Below are 22560 nucleotides of genomic sequence, written 5' to 3'. Positions count from 1 at the left end.
TACACCGGCTCTGACGCTCGTAGGATGTGGCAGGGCTTGAAAACTGCTACGAACTACAAAGGGAAACCTCACCTACCAGACAAGCTAAATGCCTTTTGTGCTGTCTTCGAGGCAAGCAACACTGAAGCATGCATGAGAGCACCAGCTGTTCCAGACGACCGTGTGATAATGCTCTCCGTAGCCAATGTGAGCAACATTCCAGGACGTGTACTCAAAGCACGCGTGGACCAACTGGCAATGTTTTGTAATACCAACATATTTCAAATGGTGGTCACACCAGATACTGACTGATTTTCTGATCCATGCCCCTATCTTTTTTAAAGGTACCCGTGACCAACTTTATTGGTATCTGTGACCATCTGTATTCCCAGTGTCATGACGTTTCCCTGTTGGTGAGGTTTATGACCCCCATAAATACCTTTGCCCCTTTTCTCTCTCTACTCTATAGAATGGACTCTTGGAAAGCCCTTTGTTAACCTTTTGCGTGCAGGGGGCGTTATTTTTGTTTTTGGCTAAAAAACGTACCCATTTGAAACGGCCTATTTCTCAGCCCCAGAAACTAGAATATGCATATTAGGATAGAAAACACTCTGAAGTTTCCAAAACTGTCAAAATATTGTCTGTGAGTGTAACAGAACTGATATTGCAGGCGAAAACTTGAGGAAAATCAAAATTATTTTGAAACCTCTCTGTTCCTATGCATGCCCATCCTCCATTTAAAGTGATATCAACCAGATTCCTTTTTATATGGCTTCCCTAACCAGTCTTTAGACATAGTTTCAGGCTTTTATTTTGAAAAATGAGCGAGAAAGATCACATTGCGTAAGTGGATAGGTGGGGGCTCTCAGAGTGAGTTTTGCGCAACAGAGTAAAGCGGCCATTGTTTCTCCCTGTCCTATTGAAAAACCTACACTCCCGTTTGATATATTATCGAATATATATTTTAAAAACAACCTGAGGATTGACTATAAAAAACATTTGACATGTTTCAAGTCTCTGAATATCTTTGAGTGGCCCAACCAGAGCTCGGACTTGAACCTGATTGACCATCTCTGAAGAGACCAGAAAATACCTGTGCAGCGACGCTCCCCATCGAACCTGACAGAGCTTGAGAGGATCTGCATAGAAGAATGTAAGAAACTCTGCAAATACAGGTGTGCCAATCTTGTAGCGTCATACCCAAGAAGACTCAAGGCTGTAATCGCTGCCAAAGGTGGTTCAACAAAGTACTGAGAAAAGGGTCTGAATACTTATGTAAATGTCATTAACCTGTTTTTGCTTTGTCATTATGGAGTGTTGTGTGTAGATTGATAGGGATTTAAAAATATATATATATATTTTAGAATAAGGCTGTAACGTAACAAAATGTGGAACAGTTGTAAAGGGATTTTCCAGATGAAACAAAAGGAGCGCAGTCATTGATAATACCAATAAAAAATCTATCCGATTTATTACAAATTGTACCAGGGAAACACCTCCAGAACAGAAACAGAGAACATTTGTAAAATACCTTCTCTGAGAAGGTCCTTATACACTGCTCAAAAAAATAAAGGGAACACTTAAACAACATAATGTAACTCCAAGTCAATCACACTTCTTTGAAATCAAACTGTCCACTTGGGAAGCAACACTGATTGACAATAAATTCCACATGCTGTTGTGCAAATGGAATAGACAACAGGTGGAAATTATAGGCAATTAGCAAGACACCCCCAATAAAGGAGTGGTTCTGCAGGTGGTGACTACAGACCACTTCTCAGTTCCTATGCTTCCTGGCTGATGTTTTGGTCACTTTTGAATGCTGGCGGTGCTTTCACTCTAGTGGTAGCATGAGACGGAGTCTACAACCCACACAAGTGGCTCAAGTAGTGCAGCTCATCCAGGATGGCACATCAATGCAAGCTGTGGCAAGAAGGTTTGCTGTGTCTGTCAGCGTAGTGTTCAGAGCATGGATGCGCTAACAGGAGACAGGCCAGTACATCAGGAGACTTGGAGGAGGCCGTAGGAGGGCAACAACCCAGCAGCAGGACCGCTACCTCCGCCTTTGTGCAAGGAGGAGCAGGAGGAGCACTGCCAGAGCCCTGCAAAATTACCTCCAGCAGGCCACAAATGTGCATGTGTCTGCTCAAACGGTCAGAAACAGACTCCATGAGGGTGGTATGAGGGCCCGACGTCCACAGGTGGGGGTTGTGCGTACAGCTCAACACCGTGCAGGACGTTTGCCAGAGAACACCAAGATTGGCAAATTCGCCACTGGCGCCCTGTGCTCTTCACAGATGAAAGCAGGTTCACACTGAGCACATGTGACAGACGTGACAGAGTCTGGAGACCCCGTGGAGAACGTTCTGCTGCCTGCAACATCCTCCAGCATGACCGGTTTGGCGGTGGGTCAGTCATGGTGTGGGGTGGCCATGTGCTCGCCAGAGGTAGCCTGACTGCCATTAGGTACCGAGATGAGATCCTCAGACGCCTTGTGAGACCATATGCTCATGCGGTTGGCCCTGGGTTCCTCCTAATGCAAGACCTCATGTGGCTGGAGTGTGTCAGCAGTTCCTGCAAGAGGAACGCATTGATGCTATGGACTGGCCCGCCCGTTCTCCAAGACCTGAATCCAATTGAGCACATCTGGGACATCTTGTCTCGCTCCATCCACAGACTGTCCAGGAGTTGGCGGATGCTTTAGTCCAGGTCTGGGAGGAGATCCCTCAGGAGACCATCCGCCACCTCATCAGGAGCATGCCCAGGCGCTGTAGGGAGGTCATACAGGCACGTGGAGGCCACACACACTACTGAACCTCATTTGGACTTGTTTTAAGGACATTACATCAAAGTTGGATCAGCCTGTAGTGTGGTTTTCCACTTTAATTTGGAGTGTGACTCCAAATCCAGACCTCCATGGGTTGATAAATTTGATTGCCATTGATAATTTCTGTGTGATTTTGTTGTCAGCACATTCAACTATGTAAAGAAAAAAGTATTGAATAAGAATACTTCATTCATTCAGATCTAGGATGTGTTATTTTAGTGTTCCCTTTATTTTTTTGAGCAGTGTATATTAGGCCAGTCTACAAATACCAAGTTTTCATAGACAAATGTGAGTAAAGGCACGGAGAAGTGTCTGTCAGCCGAGAGTACTTAACAAATCTGAACAGAGAGCCAGCCATAATGTGCAAACAGAGTGTAAAGTGATTCTACATGTAAAATCTCGCAAAAATGTTGGCAGTCAGACACCCATCTTCGGCTGGTCACTAAAACACACATTCGATGCGGTGTATGCACTCCCTATGTGCTGTGGGATAAATCAAGATACCTTTTTGGTATATTGAAGATAATAGACATGCAAATTATGATAAAAGCTAAGTGACTAATTACACAAAATACCATTTGTAAAGGTCGTGAACAACCCGGTATTCTTTATGTTGTCCTACATGGTCACATCCATAACAAATAGATTGGATGAACTCTTGACTCAGTTGAACCAGATGTTGCTGAGCAGAGAAGTTTCTACGCCACTGAAAGTAGCGCAGATATGCCTCATCATCCTTGTCCAACTTGAGGAGGAATTCAGCCAGGGCTTTTGCATCGGGAAAGTCATTAATATGGATGAAGGAATCTCCTGGGACAAAGTCTTCATAGTTCTGTCTCGGTGGGCCCAATACTACTGGCACTGTTCCTGCTGCAAGTGGTCCGTTTAGCTTCTCTGTGATGTAGTCTTTGTGGACTGAGTTCTCAAAGGAGAGGTAGAACTTACAGCTGGAGAGTGTTGAGTAGTAGTCCTCATATTTCAAGAATCTAGCAAAGGCCTTGCCAAAGAGTTCCACTTTAATATGTTTGGCCAGTTCTCTATAATAGTTATTCCGTACCCCTGTTCCAGTTGCAGGGTCTTTATTACTCACAATCCAGCAAACTAATTTATCCTTCTTTGGCAACACAAAGTCTTCACCCTGGCTTTTCCTTGCAGTCAAACGCCAACGAACAGGGACGTCTGCGTCTTCCCTATAACTCAAGGTCAAATTGAAAAGGTTATCTAGACCAGGTATCCTAATTGTGTTTGTAGGTGATTCCACGTGATACCAAATCCACTTCTGGAATGGTGGTCGAGGTGATGGAGGCAAATTGGATAAATCGTGTTTGATGGATTTGTGAAAGATGAGCACACCATCTGCCTTGTTGTACAGAGACCTGTCATCTGTCAGGTGGCAGCCATCAATGTTGAAGAAAGTGGCACAATCGCTAAAATCAAACCTGCGGTTTTCAGGCCAGAACCACAACAGCATGATGGGCTTTTCTGGCTCTGGCTGCTTAGACAAGGACCTGTTCTCAGGTCGCTTTGAGTAAGGACCTGGCAAAGCAGGCTTGGGGGGGCAGATCTGAGAAGGAGCTGATGTATGGTACATTAAAAACAGCATCAGAAATCCTCCTAGACCAAGAATCGAGAACAGGATGACACGTTCCAATCCAGAAGCCATTTTTGGTCCTGCAAAAAAACAGAGAACTTATTATTTTAAGTCAGATCAATCTTGTTTTATGTATTAACAACCTGTTTTGTGTACAGGAAGTATGAAAACATAGCAAATGCAACAAAGGCAGAAAGCCCGGAACTGTAAACCATATCCTTTTACACATCAGCGAAGTTGAACCAACTAGTCAGACTAGCTTCAAAAGTACGTATTCTGCTTTTATCCATAATTTCCCCCTGTATCAGAAAGACAACCACCTATGAACCCAATAACTGGGGTGTAAACCTCCTCCTTCCAATAAGGAAATGTGCTCATGGCTCACTCTTTCACTATATACCCACCACCTCAGTTTTGTGTCTAAGTTAATAGTTAACTTTTGTTCTCAGTACAACAAAAGTTAATGGGATTTTTACAATGGTGGGTGAGGTGTGCTTTAATGTTTACAATTTTGCTTATCTAATAGTACTAACCTGCAGTTCTACTTTGTGTTGCCTTATGCTGTGCTCTTTTGTGTAAAAAACATTAAACCAGACTCAACCTGAGGGTTAGCCAATACAGTAAACGGCCATACGTGTTTTGGATTATTTTACTTTTACTCAAAACTGCACTCACTCTGACATGAACCACTCCCTTCCTGTTTACAACAGACATATGAAACTAAGAAACCATGTTTGCATAGCAAACCTTGGTCTTAGTTTAAATCTGTAGTTTAATGAGTTATATAATTAAAGAGAGAAAGATAACGACTCACCAGTCAACAGGTTGTTCTTGTCACAGAGTACTCAGAGTTGCTTGGTGATTATTCTTGCTTTGCGGGTTAATTCAAACACACTCCCAGTGAGAACTGTGCAGCTGTATGAGTTTTGTAACTGTCACTTTGGTAGTAATCTGTTCAAGTAAATACATTTGAAACAGTGAGAAGCTGTATCAAATTATCTTCAAAAGATATAGCTATTGTTTAAGTTTGAAAAGGAAGAAACCGCCGACAGACCCTCCTACAGAAACAGGAAGCCTTCTCATTACGTTTCAAAGGAAATTAGGGGAGGGGCAAGGTCTTAGCCACAGCCAATGAGCATTCATTTTGCCCTTACCTGACCTGGAAGAACCTTCAATCTCTAAGCATATGGAGAATAACTGCCAAGAAGATCTACTAAACAAACATATCTGATATCACCTCATAGCTGGTAAGCACAAAACCTTTGTGAAATGAATTTGAATACCTGTGTAAAGCCTGAAATCCAGACCTGTTTTAAGCTAACATTCCACACTTGGTACTCTGTGTCGTATGCCAAACATGCTCTTGGCATATGTGCAAACACTTCCGAAACTAGTAAAATAAGATAAAATCACATTTTAAACAGTTGCAGGTTGTGGGCATGGAGAGGGGCTGCAACAAGATACATGTGCTTGCAGCTTTCAAAGTAAAAGCTGTGTGACTATAACGTTACCTGACCATCGCTCAAATGTTCTAGCTTTCACCAGATTAGTTATAAAGGGCCACCAACAAGTAATGTTAGTTAGTTAGCTATAGTGGCGATTTTAGCATGTAAATCATGGTGGGCCCCCCCATCTTTCATTAAAGATGTTTAAAGATAACCACGCTGCATTTTGGTCCTCCTCTCTTTCACCAGAAGAAAACCGTAACAACTACACAGCACTAAACAAAACTTGAATTGCACTATAAGGGTGACAAATGGTGCCCACAAACTGTTAGGGCCAAAATAAAGCTGTCCCAACAGCAGAGTCCCAACAGCAGTCCCAACACCTTACCACTGCTACACCTTGCTATCAGTGGAGCCTTGTCTGGCAGCAAAACAGTTCATTCAGCCTTATTTACTGCCTTTAAAAAATATATAGCTGATATGGCTGACTTGCTTAAACAATTGTGGTTTCTACTGACAATTAAGATGTACAAACTATGACATACGTGGACGACAAGCGGATAAGAGGCAATCCGTAATTTAGATTAAGACATTAATGAGCGAGCTAGGACTTTGTCATCAAACCTTGTCATCCAACTGTGGTATTCTCTGGATGAAGTCATGCTACATTGACAGCACGGCCAATGTATTCAACCTTTTCTGGCCCATGGTGTTGTACGTGAATGTTTATCCTTTTAAGCTTGGAAAAGAGACACTTTCAGATAGATTTTCTTTTTAAATCCTTAAACCCATACTTGGACCACACCAGCAAATTATGTATATTGATTAGGGGGAAAAAACGATTTCATTAATTTTGGAATATGGCTGTAATGTAACAAAATGTGGAAAAGGTGAAGGGGTCTAAATACTTTCCGAATGCACTGTAGCCCTGTTTTTGTGTTATTTATTTCATACAGAATTCTTTGGACAACACAGCTGCTTGCAGTAGAGTAGAGTAGGTTTGTTTTCTGCCAGTCATAAGAAGTGTATGCAAACAAACCTAGGCTACTGCAGATAGCTAGCGGTTTATTCTGGTATATTTTACATTGTGTGTCAGATGTGTCTGATATAGTTCAGATTAAATAGGTAGCAGGTCTGAATTGATTTGGCGTAGGCTACTAGCTAGCAGCTAGCCAACTAGCTGGCTAAGCCTATATGTCAGGCTAGTAGGTCTATCTGCTAGATTTTTTACATGTCAGAATGATCTTATTGAAGAAGAACATTTAACAACCTAGCTGAACCTATACAGGTAAGTCAAACTAAGACAGTATGTCAGTAGTTGGTATGCCAAACACACACTAGTTTGCAATTTCATCATGCAAAAACTGGTACCCTGGCATTTTCCAGCCCTGACGCCAGGCCCAGATCTGCAATAGGCTAACTACCAATCATACCACACATAAAAACATTCAAAGCTGCATACCTTTTTTTTTTTTTTACATGAATCGACAAGAACAAATAAGAATTGCTGATATGCAGCAGAAAGGACAGGTGCATCATTGTGCATGAAAGAACACTGAAGACAGTCTGGCTGTATTTTCTTCTTCTGATGCTGAATGAGCTGTCTGTTGCCGATCATCAACCAAGTAGCCTACATGTCTGATAATAATGTCACCACATCATGGGAAAGCATGCAGTTTATTAGGCTACAGGTTAAATAAGCTATGATGAACTTCACAGAGTGATAAAAGTGCACAGTGATGAGGTTGACGGTTCTTTCAATAAATATCGAGGGTCTTATTCTGGTGACATGATGATCGATAAAAATAATCTTGCACTTTTGTCCGTAATAATCTCATCATGTATTATGCTATAGCTGCACTGTATCTGCAAGCTGTTGGCTAGAGCGCACATGCCAATATCAGAGTGGCACATCTGCTATGCCTACACAACATTTTAAGTGACAAAAAAACATCAGTATTTAAGAACAGACTTGTATCTGCAACAAGTCAATTTGATGGAAACACAACTCTGATTGGAAAATGCTTCACGGTTTCCTTTAGCTGGTAAATCTCTCAGCCTTACATTCACCTGCTCCTGCTGCTGAGGAGGTTATATTTTATTAATACAATTGCTCCAGAAAGATATTTTGTTTAACAAGTAATAGAATAAATCTAAAAAAGATATGTCAAATGTATTGGCACCCTGGCAGAGGCAACCAGGTTTCGAGCTAAAATGTCCTGGTACTTGGTAAAGCTCATGATGCTGTTGACCTTAACAAGGGCCACAGGACCAGGGTAAGCAAAATAGTCCCATAACATCAAATATGCAACCACCATATGTTACCGTAGGTATGAGTTACTTCTCTGCATATGCTTTTGTTTTTCGACGCCAAACCCACCACTGGTGTGCGTGGCCAAAGAGCTCATGTCATCTGACAATAGCACCGCCTAGAGTTTAATAGACAGCATTGGCACTTGGATTGGAACCGGTCCTATGACCACAAAATCAACATTTTGCAATGGCCAACTCTGCCTCCAGACTTAAACCTTATTGAAAACCTGTGGCTTGAATTGATCCTCTTTTTTTTTAAATAACGTTTATGTAACCCAGAAAAGACTATTGAGGTTAGAAACCTCTTTTGCAAGGTGGACAATAGCAATTAGGTGGTACCATGTAGCCTCGCCAACTCAGTGGTTAGAGGGTTCACCTTGAGATTGAAAGGTCGGGGAGTTTGTTCCCCAGTTGAGTCATACCAAAGACAAAAAAATGGGACCTAATGCGTCTCTGCTCGGTACTCAGCATCAAGGAGATGGATTGGAGGTAAGGCCATGCGATAGCCTACTGTCTTGTCCAGGACGTGTACTTGTACATCAAGCTGCCACGCTACAGAAGCAGGAGATGGGCTCCTGCTCCTATGAGCCTTTCTGGCCAAGGCTACTTAAGGGAGAGTGGGGTAAGTATGTTTACATGTAACATCACTCCATCGAGGGAAATATTGTATTCTTTCTAACAAATATATCTACATACATTTCAGGATAATTGTGTATCCCTGGAAATAATCAGAATTAATGTAAACATTGCCGTTTTGAGAACATAGCTTGTCCCCAAAAAAAGTGGTCTCTTGGCACAAGTTGAGCCGAGGGACAGGGTAAGACGAGCCGCCTACCAATTTCTGTACTGAATTAAATATGACCTCTATCTTTTTTAAAAACCATGTCTATCTTTATTTCCCAAACACCATTCCACACAATCACAATCACTTTTTAGTCTTTTAATCATTGCATCTTTTAACACAGGCTTAATGCCTAACAAACACTTACCCCAAGGAGAACGTTATTACTATATTAGCCCACACAGGTACAAGGATGCACTTCATGCTAGGTTTACAACCTCATGTTGAAGCTAGAGACATCAATTGATGTATTGATGTATAGAACAATCTTAAAATAATCTATTTTGGTTTAGATACTGGAACCTCTAACACAAGAAATTAATTTGACTTGGTGAAAAACAGTTTTTTATACTTAACTTGCTTACCACTTTTCCATTTGGTTTCTTCTATTACAGACTCCAGGAAATGATGACCTCCTCTTCCTAACTATTTGGTCAAATTATTCATTTTGTGTATGGTTTCCTAAAAACAAGGGGTGGCTCAAGTTACCCCACTCTCCCATACTTACTTTATGTGGCCTTGTCTACTGAGGAAACTACTGACAGTGGCAACATTTTATTACAAACAGGCAAACTGTCAATCTAGACCACCAGGTGGCGCCACGTGTACACTTTAAAGATGTGAAGAATCTTTGTTGAAGAATACACCTGTAGAGGTTCATGCAACCTTTTGATGGCAACATTGATCAACATTTACTGAAAAAACAGCCATTTTAAATGAGTGTCTTTACAACCGCTAACATCCTTTAGTCCAATCTATAGTCACTTTTTCAAAACTCTCAACACAACATCTGTCTGTTGTGGACCATACACCATTAACACAATTTATGTTGTTTTCACAGAATATCCAGTCAATTAACACGTTTCTAAAATGTTTACATTTTATTTACATACAAGCTCACCCAATTCCAAAATGATGGATCTTTCTTGTCTTATTTACAAATGCTTGCACACAGCATTCCAGAAATGAAGACCTAATGTTCAAAACCTTAAATATAGTATAAAGCCTCTACTTCTGCAACAACAGCAGCTCAAAAGCTATATTGAAATAGCTGAAAAGCATTTCTTTGAATGAACAGATTGAGAAATAGCTGATTTACTGTAACTTGTGTAAAATAGACCAACCACAGTTGATTCCAATCTCAATCGGAGACATAGCCAGGTGTTGAAGTTCTTTCAATTGCATGGACATACACAGTAAAAAGGAGACTCTTTGGACTGATTTAGTTTAATGTGGATACAGAACAACACAGAGGAGCAGAGAGAGAAAAAATCATGTCTGGTCAAGGGAGAGGAATAGCTGGACCAGGCAGAGGAGTAGTTGGACAAGGGAGAGGAATAGCTGGACCAGGGAGAGGAATAGCTGGACCAGGGAGAGGAATAGCTGGGCCAGGGAGAGGAGTAGCTGGACCAGGCAGAGGAGTAGCTGGACCAGGCAGAGGAGTAGCTGGACCAGGCAGAGGAGTAGCTGGACCAGGCAGAGGAGTAGCTGGACCAGGCAGAGGAGTAGCTGGACCAGGGAGAGGAGTAGCTGGACCAGGGAGAGGAGTAGCTGGACCAGGCAGAGGAGTTGGACCAGGAGAGGAGTAGCTGGACCAGGCAGCTGGACCAGGAGAGAGTAGCTGGACCAGGCAGAGGAGTAGCTGGACCAGGCAGACGAGTAGCTGGACCAGGCAGAGGAGTAGCTGGACCAGGCAGAGGTGTAGTTGGACCAGGCAGAGGAGTAGCTGGACCAGGGAGAGGAGTAGCTGGACCAGGGAGAGGAGTAGCTGGACCAGGCAGGGAGAGAGTAGCTGGACCAGGCAGAGTAGCTGGACCAGGCAGAGGAGTAGCTGGACCAGGCAGAGGAGTAGCTGGACCAGGGAGAGGAGTAGCTGGACCAGGGAGAGGAGTAGCTGGACCAGGGAGAGGAGTAGCTGGACCAGGGAGAGGAATAGCTGGACCAGGCAGAGGAGTAGTTGGACCAGGCAGAGGAGTAGTTGGACACACAGTTTGAATGAAACAGTTGTACACAGTTCCTTTTGAAAGGAACAGTGAGCGGGTCAAGGATCTCCGGCACCAATACGTCCAGGTATGGTCTATCCATTATGTCTTGTTCTACAGTGAGTTTTACACTATGCTACTCTACATGTAAACATGGGTTACAGTACATTCAGTAGGACATACTGAAAAGCATTTACACATACTGTGTTTGACTTCTTTCAGAGAGTAGTGGAGTTGGAGGCTAATCAGACCCCACATTGAATCATTTATGTAGACGAGGCAGGGTTTAACCTGGCAAAAACACGACGGCGGGGAAGAAACCTCACCGGGAAAAGGGCCACCGTTGACGTGCCGGGTCAGAGAGGAGCAAGTATCATAATGTGTGCTGCAATCCCGAGTGCTGGTTTGGTCCTGCAGAAATACCAGATTGGTTCCTACAATACTGAGCGCCTTCTTTTTTTTCTAGATGACCTCGACCAACAACTGGTGCCAGAAGCAGGAAGGAAACAGGTGGGAGGAAACATGAGGACATTTGTGATTGCATGGGACAATGTAGCATTCCACCATTCACATGCAATCACAAACTGGTTCACCCCCCCTACTCCCCTTTCCTACCCCCTACTCCCCTTTCCTCCCCCTACTTATCTTTCCTTAACCCCATTGAGGAATGTTTTTCTGTCGAGGTGGAAAGTGTATGATCATTGGTCACATGACCAAATGTCCCTCCTGGATGCAACAGATGCCAGCTGCAGAGACATCTCAGCTGAAGACTGCCAGGGGTGGATAAGGCAGGCCAAGCGTCTCTATCCAAGGCGCATGGCGAGAGACGACATAAGATGTGATGTGGACGAGAACATGTGGCCAAATGCTGAAGATGGAATAGATTAGAACAGGACGGGGCATTTTAGTGTTTGATCCCTTCTGTAACTTTTTTACTGTAATTGTTTTATTTTTTACACATTTGGAACCAAAGATCATGTATGTTGGATGTGTTGTTGATCCAAAGGCCATGTATGTTGGATGTGTTGTTGAACCAAAGGCCATGTATGTTGGATGTGTTGTTGATCCAAAGGCCATGTATGTTGGATGTGTTGTTGATCCAAAGGCCATGTATGTTGGATGTGTTGTTGATCCAAAGGCCATGTATGTTGGATGTGTTGTTGAACCAAAGGCCATGTATGTTGGATGTGTTGTTGATCCAAAGGCCATGTATGTTGGATGTGTTGTTGAACCAAAGGCCATGTATGTTGGATGTGTTGTTGATCCAAAGGCCATGTATGTTGGATGTGTTGTTGAACCAAAGGCCATGTATGTTGGATGTGTTGTTGAACCAAAGGCCATGTATGTTGGATGTGTTGTTGATCCAAAGGCCATGTATGTTGGATGTGTTGTTGATCCAAAGGCCATGTATGTTGGATGTGTTGTTGATCCAAAGGCCATGTATGTTGGATGTGTTGTTGAACCAAAGGCCATGTATGTTGGATGTGTTGTTGAACCAAAGGCCATGTATGTTGGATGTGTTGTTGATCCAAAGGCCATGTATGTTGGATGTGTTGTTGAACCAAAGGCCATGTATGTTGGATGTGTTGTTGAACCAAAGGCCATGTATGTTGGATGTGTTGTTGAACCAAAGGCCATGTATGTTGGATGTGTTGTTGAACCAAAGGCCATGTATGTTGGATGTGTTGTTGATCCAAAGGCCATGTATGTTGGATGTGTTGTTGAACCAAAGGCCATGTATGTTGGATGTGTTGTTGATCCAAAGGCCATGTATGTTGGATGTGTTGTTGAACCAAAGGCCATGTATGTTGGATGTGTTGTTGAACCAAAGGCCATGTATGTTGGATGTGTTGTTGAACCAAAGGCCATGTATGTTGGATGTGTTGTTGAACCAAAGGCCATGTATGTTGGATGTGTTGTTGAACCAAAGGCCATGTATGTTGGATGTGTTGTTGAACCAAAGGCCATGTATGTTGGATGTGTTGTTGAACCAAAGGCCATGTATGTCGGATGTGTTGTTGAACCAAAGGCCATGTATGTTGGATGTGTTGTTGAACCAAAGGCCATGTATGTTGGATGTGTTGTTGAACCAAAGGCCATGTATGTTGGATGTGTTGTTGAACCAAAGGCAATGTATGTTGGATGTGTTGTTGAACCAAAGGCCATGTATGTTGGATGTGTTGTTGAACCAAAGGCAATGTATGTCGGATGTGTTGTTGAACCAAAGGCCATGTATGTTGGATGTGTTGTTGATCACTGGCAGCAATTTCTTGTTGCTAATAAAGCTGTTACTGCAGCAATTCTGTCACTATTTGTTTCTGATGTACATTCTATAAAGTAAAGATGACTCATTCACTTTTAGATAGCATTGTTGCCAAAAATGCACACATTCGACACTCAACCAAAAAATGTAGAGTGGTTTACAGTAAAAGGAAACTGATTTATAAAAAACAATGCGTTTCGTATTGCCTGTTGTTAGCAGGTAGAACTGAGACATGAAAAGTAATGCAGTTTTGTAATGCTATAAACTGTTAGTCAATCATAGCACAACGACTTTCAAAATACTATTTGTTCCTCTTGGATAGAAAACGTGCTAGTGTTTTGACAGAGATTAGATATTGAGTCGGGTTTGCCGTGTGTTAATAGAGTTAGTGTATGTAGAGTTTTTTGGCCATTTTCAAATATAGAGTTGGTATTTACAGTTGAAGTCGGAAGTTTACATGCACCTTAGCCAAATACATTTAAACTCAGTTTTTCACAATTCCTGACATTTAAACCTAGTAAAAATCCCCTGTCTTAGGTCAGTTAGGATCAACACTTTATTTTAAGAATGTGACATGTCAGAATAATAGTAGAGGAAATTATTTATTTCAGCTTTTAGTTCTTTCATCACATTCCCAGTGGGTCAGAAGTTTACATACACTCAATTAGTATTTGGTAGCATTGCCTTTAAATTGTTTAACTTCGGTCAAACGTTTCTGGTAGCCTTCCACAAGCTCCCCACAATAAGTTGGGTGAATTTTGGCCCATTCCTCCTGACAGAGCTGGTGTAACTGAGTCAGACCAGAGGACATTTCTCTAAAAAGTACAATCTTTGTCCCCATGTGCAGTTGTAAACCGAAGTCTGGCTTTTTTATGTCGGTTTTGGAACAGTGGCTTCTTCCTTGCTGAGCGGCCTTTCAGGTTATGTCGATATAGGACTCATTTTACTGTGGATATAGATACTTTTGTACCTGTTTCCTCCAGCATCTTCATAAGGTCTTTAGCTGTTGTTCTGGGATTGATTTGCACTTATCGCACCAAAGTACATTCATCTCTAGTAGACAGAGCAGTATGAGCCGGCTTGACACCTCAGCGGAGGTGACCAGTCGCTCCTGATCCCCGGATCGTCCCTTTGGTCGGGGTCCTGCGGCTGGAGCCGCACATCGGGGAGGGGGTACTGTCACCTGTGCTCCCTCTCCGGCCTCTAGGTCATCAGGTTGCTCATTATCCCGCACACCTGTCACCATCATCACGCTGGCACCAGCACCTCATGACACTCACCAGGACTCCATCACCTCCTTGATTACCTTCCCTATGTCTGTCACTCCCTTTGGTTCCTTCCCCAGGCATTATTATTTATGTTCCTGTGAAATGTCGGTGCGCTGTTTGTGTTTCTTATGATCATTTATTGATTAAATGTATTCACTCCCTGAACTTGCTTCCCAACTCTCAGCGTACTTCGTTAAAATGCTGCTACGATGCCCCCGAGATTCATACTTTTAATTCACACTTTGTTTTACCCACATTTTTTAACCACAAGGACAAGTTATAAGATAAATAACTGCTTTAATGGAGCACGTGATGATTACACCTTTGATTGGGGTCTGTTTCCCTTTTTGAGGGTGTTTAAAGGATCTACATTTATAAGTGCCATTGCATTGAGTACAACTTGTAGTTTCCATCCAGTAGGGACGCAAATAGAAGTTGTGCAGAGATATCTTGGGGTGGTAAATCAGAGTTTATCAATTCATCTCTGAGATTTCTGCCCCGTGAGAATACGGCCCGAAAACACATTCAAAATGGATGAAAGTTTTTTTTCCCCTCTCACCCATCTACACACAATACCCCATAATGACAAAGTGCGGGGGAAAAAAGGATTTAGAAATGTTTGCTAATTTATTGAAAATTAAATACAGAAGTATCTCACACCACTGAGTCAATACTTTGTAGAAGCACCTTTGCCAGCGATTACTGCTGTGACTCTTTCTGGGTAAGTCTCTAAGAGCTTTCCACACCTGGAATGTGCAACATTTGCCAATTATTGTATTATTCTTTATAAAATTCTTCAAACTCTGTCAAATTGGTTGTTGATCATAGATCTGGTGGAAATCAGACTGAACCAGGTTTTCCTCTAGGATTGTGCTTGTGTTTAGCTCCATTCCGTGTATTTGTATGCTTAAATTAAGTTTGATTTGATTTTAGTCCTATTCTTTAACTTTGATTTTTGGTTGCATTGACAACCAAACACAATCCAGTATCATGAAATATACATTTTGAAATCAACCAGATCTTGAAACCTTAGGCCTGTTGTATTGTATTTTAGTTTAATTCTAGGTTAAATTGAAACGATAGCTGTTGATGACTTTGCAAATGCTATATAGGCCTAAATAGCATCAATGATGATATACAGTATGAGTGATAAAGTATGGTTGCATTTAATTTGCTCTGTTAAACCTATCCTTTGGAATGAGAGCAACAGTGAATCTATTTAGTTTAAGTGGAGACCTCTCAATCATTTTCACGTTAGCACATTGGTAATAGTCAGTGACAAATATCATAGCTAAGCTGGGTTGTACTGGGTTAAAACCTGGATGGGAAACCAAAGGGTAGCTGTGGATATATTCTGCAGTAGGAGGAGCTGCCCAGCCTTCAGTTTGTTTTCTGATAGTGGATATAATGTTGAAGATCTGACAGTGTTTTAAAGGTAGAAATTCAACATATTTTATACAAGGTTTGTCTGTTGAAATCTGGTTACCATGATGACAAAATCCTGTGGTTGAAATGCCAGCCTAAAAAAAACAAATCCAATGTATTTTCCACCTAGATTCCACACCACAAAATACATCGAACAATGACGCTGAAACATTGTTGATTAAAGCAGTTTGTGCCCAGTGGGAGGTGATTTCCTGGTAGCCTACATTTGTGTGTGCACCTGACTAACCAGGTGTGGCAGGGATTACAGTGAGATACTAACTGTGTTGAGACAGTTGGCTATGGGCTCAGACTGGGCATGATTACCCTGGATTCCTATCTTAGCCCTGATGTATGCCCACAAGACCTGTCCAATGACCTGTATGACCTGTCCAATGTATGACAGAAGCTGTGACATTCAATATGTCTAAATGTATACGATCCAAGCAGAGCAAACAGGTTTTTATGTATGCTTTGGTATGAGTAGATTAGGCACTGAGAAAATACAGTATGTCTAATTTAGCATAAAGATCCCTGTTGTGGTTCATTAATTTCCGTCTGTGTAGAGTATCATAATCGCAATCATGTGTCTCTTCTGGGGAACTTGACAGGCACGCACCAGAAGAGGAATTCAAGGTTCAATTCTCGCAAAGCACGCTCCCTGATGTCACTTTGCTCAGAAAGAAGATTAACAGAGGCGATAGTGAAACTATAAACATAACATCTCAATGTACCCTGTATTTTATGACTTCTGGTGTCTACTGATCAATCACAACTATATTCAAACTTGTACGTATTGCAATTCAGTATGGACCGTTGGTTTGATCAATTGGTTTGATTTATTATCAAAATGAACTTAGAACTTGTAGATTACTTTATATCGGTTTTTCAATTCAGTAAATAACACGTCTGTACATTTAGAACCACAAGACAAGGGAAACTTTACAGGACACACGGAGGAGAGTGTGGTATGTGTCTGTGAACAAGAATAGTTGGATAGTTGGGAAACAAAACAAAGTAACTCAACTAGAGAACATGGGCAGCTTCCTGTCTCTGATTTGACCCGTATCTTAACTCCACTGTTGCCTGTTGCATGTAAACATTCATTAGACCTACGGTGGAAGAGGTTGAAAAAGACACCTGACAAACTTGGCCCCGATTACCTTGATGGGCTTAGTATTATGTGCATTTGTGTGCGTGCGTGCGTGCATCATTCACTTAATGTGACCATCTGTGTGCATGAGTCCTCCAATCCTACTTGATCCGTTTAGCTCCTCAGTCTCTCTAGCTGCATTTCGTTGGGGAGGACTGCATAGCTTCCAGAAGCCTCAGCCGGACTGCACATCCACGAAACCCAGAAGAATGTTAAAAATGATAGATAGTCGGTATGAGCCATCTATTGAAGAACCCAGTAAAGAAGATGGATTGAGAAGCTGAATTGTTGTTAAGTTTTTGTAAGATACGCACCCTGCTGAACACACAAGTTTTCAAAGGCAATCAGACATACGCACCAATGGATGAGCAAGACTATTCACACGTAAGAGGTTAAAGATATGGTTCTGTATCTCTTTATTGAAATTACATCGTAAACGAAGAACTTAAATCAAAACTATTTTTCCGACATCTGGACGTAAAAATGGGCTGTTCCCCATCCAAGGGTCAGCTTTTCCCCGGGGTCGCAGATGGGATCCACAAGGATCCGCTGCCAGGACCACCAAAGTTGGGTGACATCAAACCTGTTGAGGGAGAAAACCAAGATATTGACGATATGGATATTGACAAAGATTTAGAGGAATTCTCATTATCAGAGGTGAATCCTATTGCCCCTCTGGGCAACGTGTCGGACATGGCCCCCATCACAGCCGTTGTGTCAAACCCAGGGGCTGTCTCTGAAATCGAGGTCAAAATGACGTCTCAGGTGAGAGACATACAGAGTGAGAAATTACTGGAAAAGCAGGTGAAAAAGGTAGAGCAGCGAAGGAAAAATAAGGGCGTCAAACAGGGTTGCCGAAAAGAAAAGGAGATAAATACCTCCATCATGCAGGGGAAGGTGGACCTCCCCATACACATTGTGAGAGCTCACCAGGCCGCCTACAAATACCTGAACCCCAACATCTCCAAGTGTGAGACCCTGCTGGAGATGCTGGACCAGGTCGCCCAGACCCACCTCTCCCTGCAGCCCATCATAACAGTCATTGTAATGCTCTTCGAGGAGGTCAACCAGGCCCTAGAGGAGATGGCTGATGATGGCGAGCTGATGCTGAAGGAACATGGTAACCACATGGCCTGGCCCTCCAAGACAAGGGCACCATATCCCATCCCTGCCAAGCCCAGTGCTGACCCATCAGAACCCCCGCCAGACCTGCTGCAGCAGCTGCTCCAGGATTCCACTGAAAGGTTTAAGCTGGTGGGGAGCTCGGTCCAACGCCTGGGAGACACCGCACTGGAAGAGGCGGCAGACTACTTTGCCTCGCTATCTAAACTACTGGGCAAGAGGCTGCAGGCCAAGCGAGCGGTAGAGGTGCGTCTGAGCCAGGTGCGGGCATGCGTGGAGGCAGCCGCCAAGTGCAACCTCGATGACTTGTCTCTTCACAGCGAGGACAGCGGCATTGGGGGAGAGAATGAGTCGCTGACGGGATCAGAGCGTCAACGTCGCCAACGGGGGAGTTCTAGGCCCGGTGGCAGTGCTCGCCCCACACCCCTAAGCCATTCACCTGACAAGGTATGCCTTAATAAAAGTGAGGAGGAAAATGAGGAAGTGGATGATGATGAAGATGAGGATGAAGAGAGGTCAGGGAGGGTGCGGTCCAACTCTTCCTCGTCAGACCCCATTCAGACCCCCAAGCGCAGTGAGAGGCAGCCACCCAAACAACCCCAGACCGCTGCCTCCTTGGGCAGGCCAGTGAGACCGCCACACTCACAGTCCATAGAATCTTTCGATGTTCATGAGCTGCAACAGAAAGATCTGGACCAGCGGATGGGAGGCGACACTCTGAGGAGACACTCTTCAGGAAGGAGGAAGGTTTCTAGATATGAACTCAAAGGGTCCGCGAAGGCAAACCAAACACCAACTTCTCTACCAGCGATAGCACCACAACCCCCTGGCCGTAACTCCGTCAAAAGACTCATAAACACATTCAGTGGTGGGACGGATGTTAGACAAGTCCAAAGTCTCACTAGTACACACCTTATGGGGTCTAGGAGGAGTGAAACTCCAGGTCCTCCCTGGCCAGTGGAAGGCAGGGAGGACCTAGATGTGGACTACCTGCCCCCACCTCCCCCTGAGGTCCTGATGGACAACTCCTATGAGAGCAACGAGGAGAACCCGGATGATCAGGGCGGGGAAGAGGAGGACATCACCAGTAGGGGCCACCCTGTGTCACACCAAACAAGCACCACCTGTCAGCGCCTGAGAGCCTCGTTGCAGACCATGACGGTTCTGCCCAACCGTGGCAGTGTCGGACCAATCAGGCAAGATACCATGGTGAGGGGAGATCATCAGGCTACATCGCTATACAGTCAGGCCTGCAAGATCATCCACCTGCGGGATGCAACTGAATCCACTCCTACGAGACCTGATCAGGGGGTTCGAGGACCCCTTAGAGCTGGGGTGAGCCTCAGGCAAGGAAGCAGCAACAACTATGGGGGGGAGTATTACCCCACCAGCATGCCACCAACCATCCCAACAGTCTACAGAGTTCGCCTACCACCCTCTTGTCCCTCTATTCAACAAGAACTACCAATCCCCCCTGCTTTATCACAGCCTAATCCACCTTCACGTCCATCCTCACCCCGGGTCCTGAGATTGAGCACAGAGAAGAGTGGTGAAGAAGACAGGTCACCCTCAGTGTCCTTCAATGATGCCCGATCGGTGTTCTGTCAAAATAGCAAATCGAACTCCCAGATCTGGACCCCCTCCTGTAGCTCTACACTACCCAGGGCCTATGGTGAGCCCTCCCGGGGAAGGCTGTCCACACGAGGGTCCCAGACTGTCAGTAGGCGCAGCCAGTCTGACCAGAGACCCAGCCTGATGACACAACGAGACGAGTCCCTTGTCCCAGGCACATCACAGGCCAGGATTGGAGGAAGTGCGTCAAATATCACCAATAACAGTGAGAGGTGAGTGTCTCCCTTTACTCCCTGGGTCTAGCTAAAAGTTCAATGCACCTTATGTGATGATCAAACAGGCTCCGGGAGGCGTGCGCGTGCACCATCGTGTGCATGTTAAGTTTGTCATTTTAAAACGCAAATTGATCATTTGAAAACCGATTTGCAATTATGTTAGCACAGCTGAAAACTGTTGTTCTGATTAAAGAAGCAATAAAACTGGCCTTCTTTAGACTAGTTGATATCTGGAGCATCAGCATTTGTGGGTTCGATTACAGGCTCAAAATGGCCAGAAACTCACTAGTCTATTCTTGTTCTGAGAAATGAAGGCTATTCCATGCGAGAAATTGCCAAGAAACTGAAGATCTAACCAGAATAGAAAGAGGTGGGAGGCCCCGGTGCACAACTTAGCAAGACGACAAGTACATTAGAGTGTCTAGTTTGAGAAACAGACGCCTCACAAGTCCTCAACTGGCAGCTTCATTAAATAGTACCCGCAAAACACCAGTCACAACTTCAACAGTGAAGAGGCGACTCCGGGATGCTGGCATCTGTTTTTTAACCCAATATCCTGTTAGCAGTGTTTCCATCATCATCACCCACACACCCTACCTACTGGCTCCAGATTTAATTTGAAAACCACCCTTTGGCATAATCCTGAACAGATTAGCTCTCCTTCCCCACTGCATCTCTCAGCTACCTGGCCCGCTACCCCACATAATCCACCCATGCACTGAAGCCTATTGTTTTCCTGTTGTTTTATAGGATGGTCAAGGGTCTTGTGACGGAAGGGGAGAACCAATCAGATCCAAGTGATGCTGCTCCTACTGACTTGAACCCTGAGCAGTAGTTCATGGCAGCCTGCCAGGGCAGAATCTACCAAGCGAATTAGAGGGTGATGATTGAGCATAGAAAGGGATTATGGATTAGGACTCTGAAAGCTAGAGGTTTTCCGTCTCTTCTAATGAGAGAAGAGGTTTATTCTAAGAAAGTGTGTTAGGTTGCAATGGAGAAAAATACTAAATATATGTGTTGGTTCTATAACTTCCTCTGAAATCTTAAGTTTTACAGTAATTACTGAAAACGTTATTCCAACAACAATAAAATGTACTAAATTAGGATTTGTTGAAGATTAATAATTATATAATATATGATAATAATAATATTTGCAATCTGTCAATACATTGGTGAAAATAAAAATGTATGATTGACTATGACTAATTATATACTGGTAAAATTATTTGTTTCCTGTTCATGTCATACTGTTTTTGAATTAGCATTTGTGTTTGAACTGTTGGCATTTTTGTTATACAGTAACTACAGTGTTTGCTTATAAATGTTGTTTTATTATTGTTATTCATAGTCACCTTTTTTGTATTTAGTTTAATTCTACTTCTTCCTAACTTTGTTCCTAAGAAATGTTGTACATTTTTTTGTTGTCTGTGCTTCATGAGAAGAGCAGTGACTTAAACAGCACATTACCTCACCCAGCCATAAATAGCTTCCTGATTCCTCTCACATACAATTCTCTGTGAGCATGAGTCCCAGTGTCACATTTGTCAAAATAATTGGACCAAGGTGCAGCGTGCGTAGAGTTCCACATATTTTAATTAATAGAAACTCGACGGACGGACAGCTACTCGTGTGCACACAGGCAACTAACTGTAGACAAGATCCCACAAAGCACAATGAGGAAATGGCTGCCTAAATATGATCCCCAATCAGAGACAACGATAAACAACTGTCTCTGATTGGGAACCATCCCAGGCCAAAATAAACCATTAATCACCTAGATGACCCACCCTAGTCACTATCACGCCCCAACCAACAGAGAAGAAACAGCTCTCTATGGTCAGGGCATGACACCCAGTGGCATTATGTACCCATTATTTTAGAGGGGGCACAAAGTATGTGAGGACTGAGGGGGGTAGTCAAACACCTGAAACAGCCTTTTCCATAATAATTATGCATAATGTTTACCTGTTCAATTGAATTAATGATACACATTGATTATTTAGGAACTTTTATGCCTTACGAGTTTAGTACAACTGCCACACTGGTATACAGTATCATGATCCAATAGTTAAAACATGCCAGCTAAGACGCTTAGACAACTTGATTAACTTGATTGATAGCCTGAAACGGCTTGGTAGCTAGTTAGGATGTTGGGAGATTGGGAACCTATCCAGCTGTCTAGCTAGCAAGCTAGGTGGCTAGTATTACAGATACACAACACAATGTATTAGTTTTATTTATTCAAGAAGGAATCAATATGGTACATACGGTAGCTTGATCAAATTAATTTACAAATACACCTCCTACGAGTCCTGCCCATCACCTGCAGCTAAAATCAGATCAAACCCCCATGTGTGTGTCACTCGACACTCTCTCTCCTCTTCCACTGATGATAATATCTGCACGCACTAGATACTAGAGTATCTAGAATCCTACCTAGCATGTCTTTGCTCCGTGGTGCACCTTGGAAGGAACCACTTACTAGGGAGAATGGGGAGGTATTCTTT

General features: G+C 43.2%; 3 protein-coding genes and 1 long non-coding RNA gene across 4 annotated transcripts in view; 2 read left to right on the top strand and 2 right to left on the bottom strand.

Annotated features, from left to right (window-relative positions):
* Nucleotides 1–1422: 1422 nt before the first annotated feature.
* Nucleotides 1423–5476, bottom strand: LOC118398479 (4-galactosyl-N-acetylglucosaminide 3-alpha-L-fucosyltransferase 9-like). The gene is made up of 2 exons (XM_035793858.2): nucleotides 5212–5476; nucleotides 1423–4477 (listed from the first exon to the last, which is right to left on the bottom strand). Exon 2 carries the CDS (start codon nucleotides 4467–4469, stop codon nucleotides 3369–3371), a length of 1101 nt encoding a protein of 366 aa, XP_035649751.2. The 5' UTR covers nucleotides 4470–4477; nucleotides 5212–5476; the 3' UTR covers nucleotides 1423–3368.
* The window catches only part of LOC127909420 (uncharacterized), a 286097-nt gene continuing 264959 nt past the window's right edge, over nucleotides 1423–22560 (bottom strand). Inside the window, exon 2 of the long non-coding RNA XR_008071068.1 lies at nucleotides 1423–2524. This is a non-coding gene — a long non-coding RNA (uncharacterized LOC127909420). The remainder of the gene's footprint in view (nucleotides 2525–22560) is intronic.
* LOC118398478 (uncharacterized) lies at nucleotides 5538–21534 on the top strand. The gene is made up of 3 exons (XM_035793857.2): nucleotides 5538–5644; nucleotides 17211–20050; nucleotides 20804–21534. Exons 2-3 carry the CDS (start codon nucleotides 17568–17570, stop codon nucleotides 20886–20888), a joined length of 2568 nt encoding a protein of 855 aa, XP_035649750.1. The 5' UTR covers nucleotides 5538–5644; nucleotides 17211–17567; the 3' UTR covers nucleotides 20889–21534.
* On the top strand, nucleotides 10811–13372 carry LOC127909418 (uncharacterized). Its single transcript, XM_052470791.1, has 2 exons — nucleotides 10811–11488; nucleotides 11718–13372. Exon 2 carries the CDS (start codon nucleotides 11955–11957, stop codon nucleotides 13317–13319), a length of 1365 nt encoding a protein of 454 aa, XP_052326751.1. The 5' UTR covers nucleotides 10811–11488; nucleotides 11718–11954; the 3' UTR covers nucleotides 13320–13372.

This window comes from Oncorhynchus keta, chromosome 19 (assembly GCF_023373465.1).
Source record: "Oncorhynchus keta strain PuntledgeMale-10-30-2019 chromosome 19, Oket_V2, whole genome shotgun sequence".
Lineage (NCBI taxonomy): Eukaryota > Metazoa > Chordata > Actinopteri > Salmoniformes > Salmonidae > Oncorhynchus > Oncorhynchus keta.
The sequence above is the reverse complement of the archived record's forward strand: the minus strand, read 5'-3'. Positions and strand labels throughout refer to the sequence as shown.

Excerpts from the sequence above, each read along its gene's own strand:
- LOC118398479 (XM_035793858.2), bottom strand. The coding sequence starts at position 4,469 with ATGGCTTCTGGATTGGAACGTGTCATCCTGTTCTCGATTCTTGGTCTA.
- LOC127909418 (XM_052470791.1), top strand. The coding sequence starts at position 11,955 with ATGTATGTTGGATGTGTTGTTGATCCAAAGGCCATGTATGTTGGATGT.
- LOC118398478 (XM_035793857.2), top strand. The coding sequence starts at position 17,568 with ATGGGCTGTTCCCCATCCAAGGGTCAGCTTTTCCCCGGGGTCGCAGAT. Across the intron at positions 20,051-20,803 it reads ATCACCAATAACAGTGAGAG|GATGGTCAAGGGTCTTGTGA; the intron begins GTGAGTGTCTCC and ends GTTGTTTTATAG.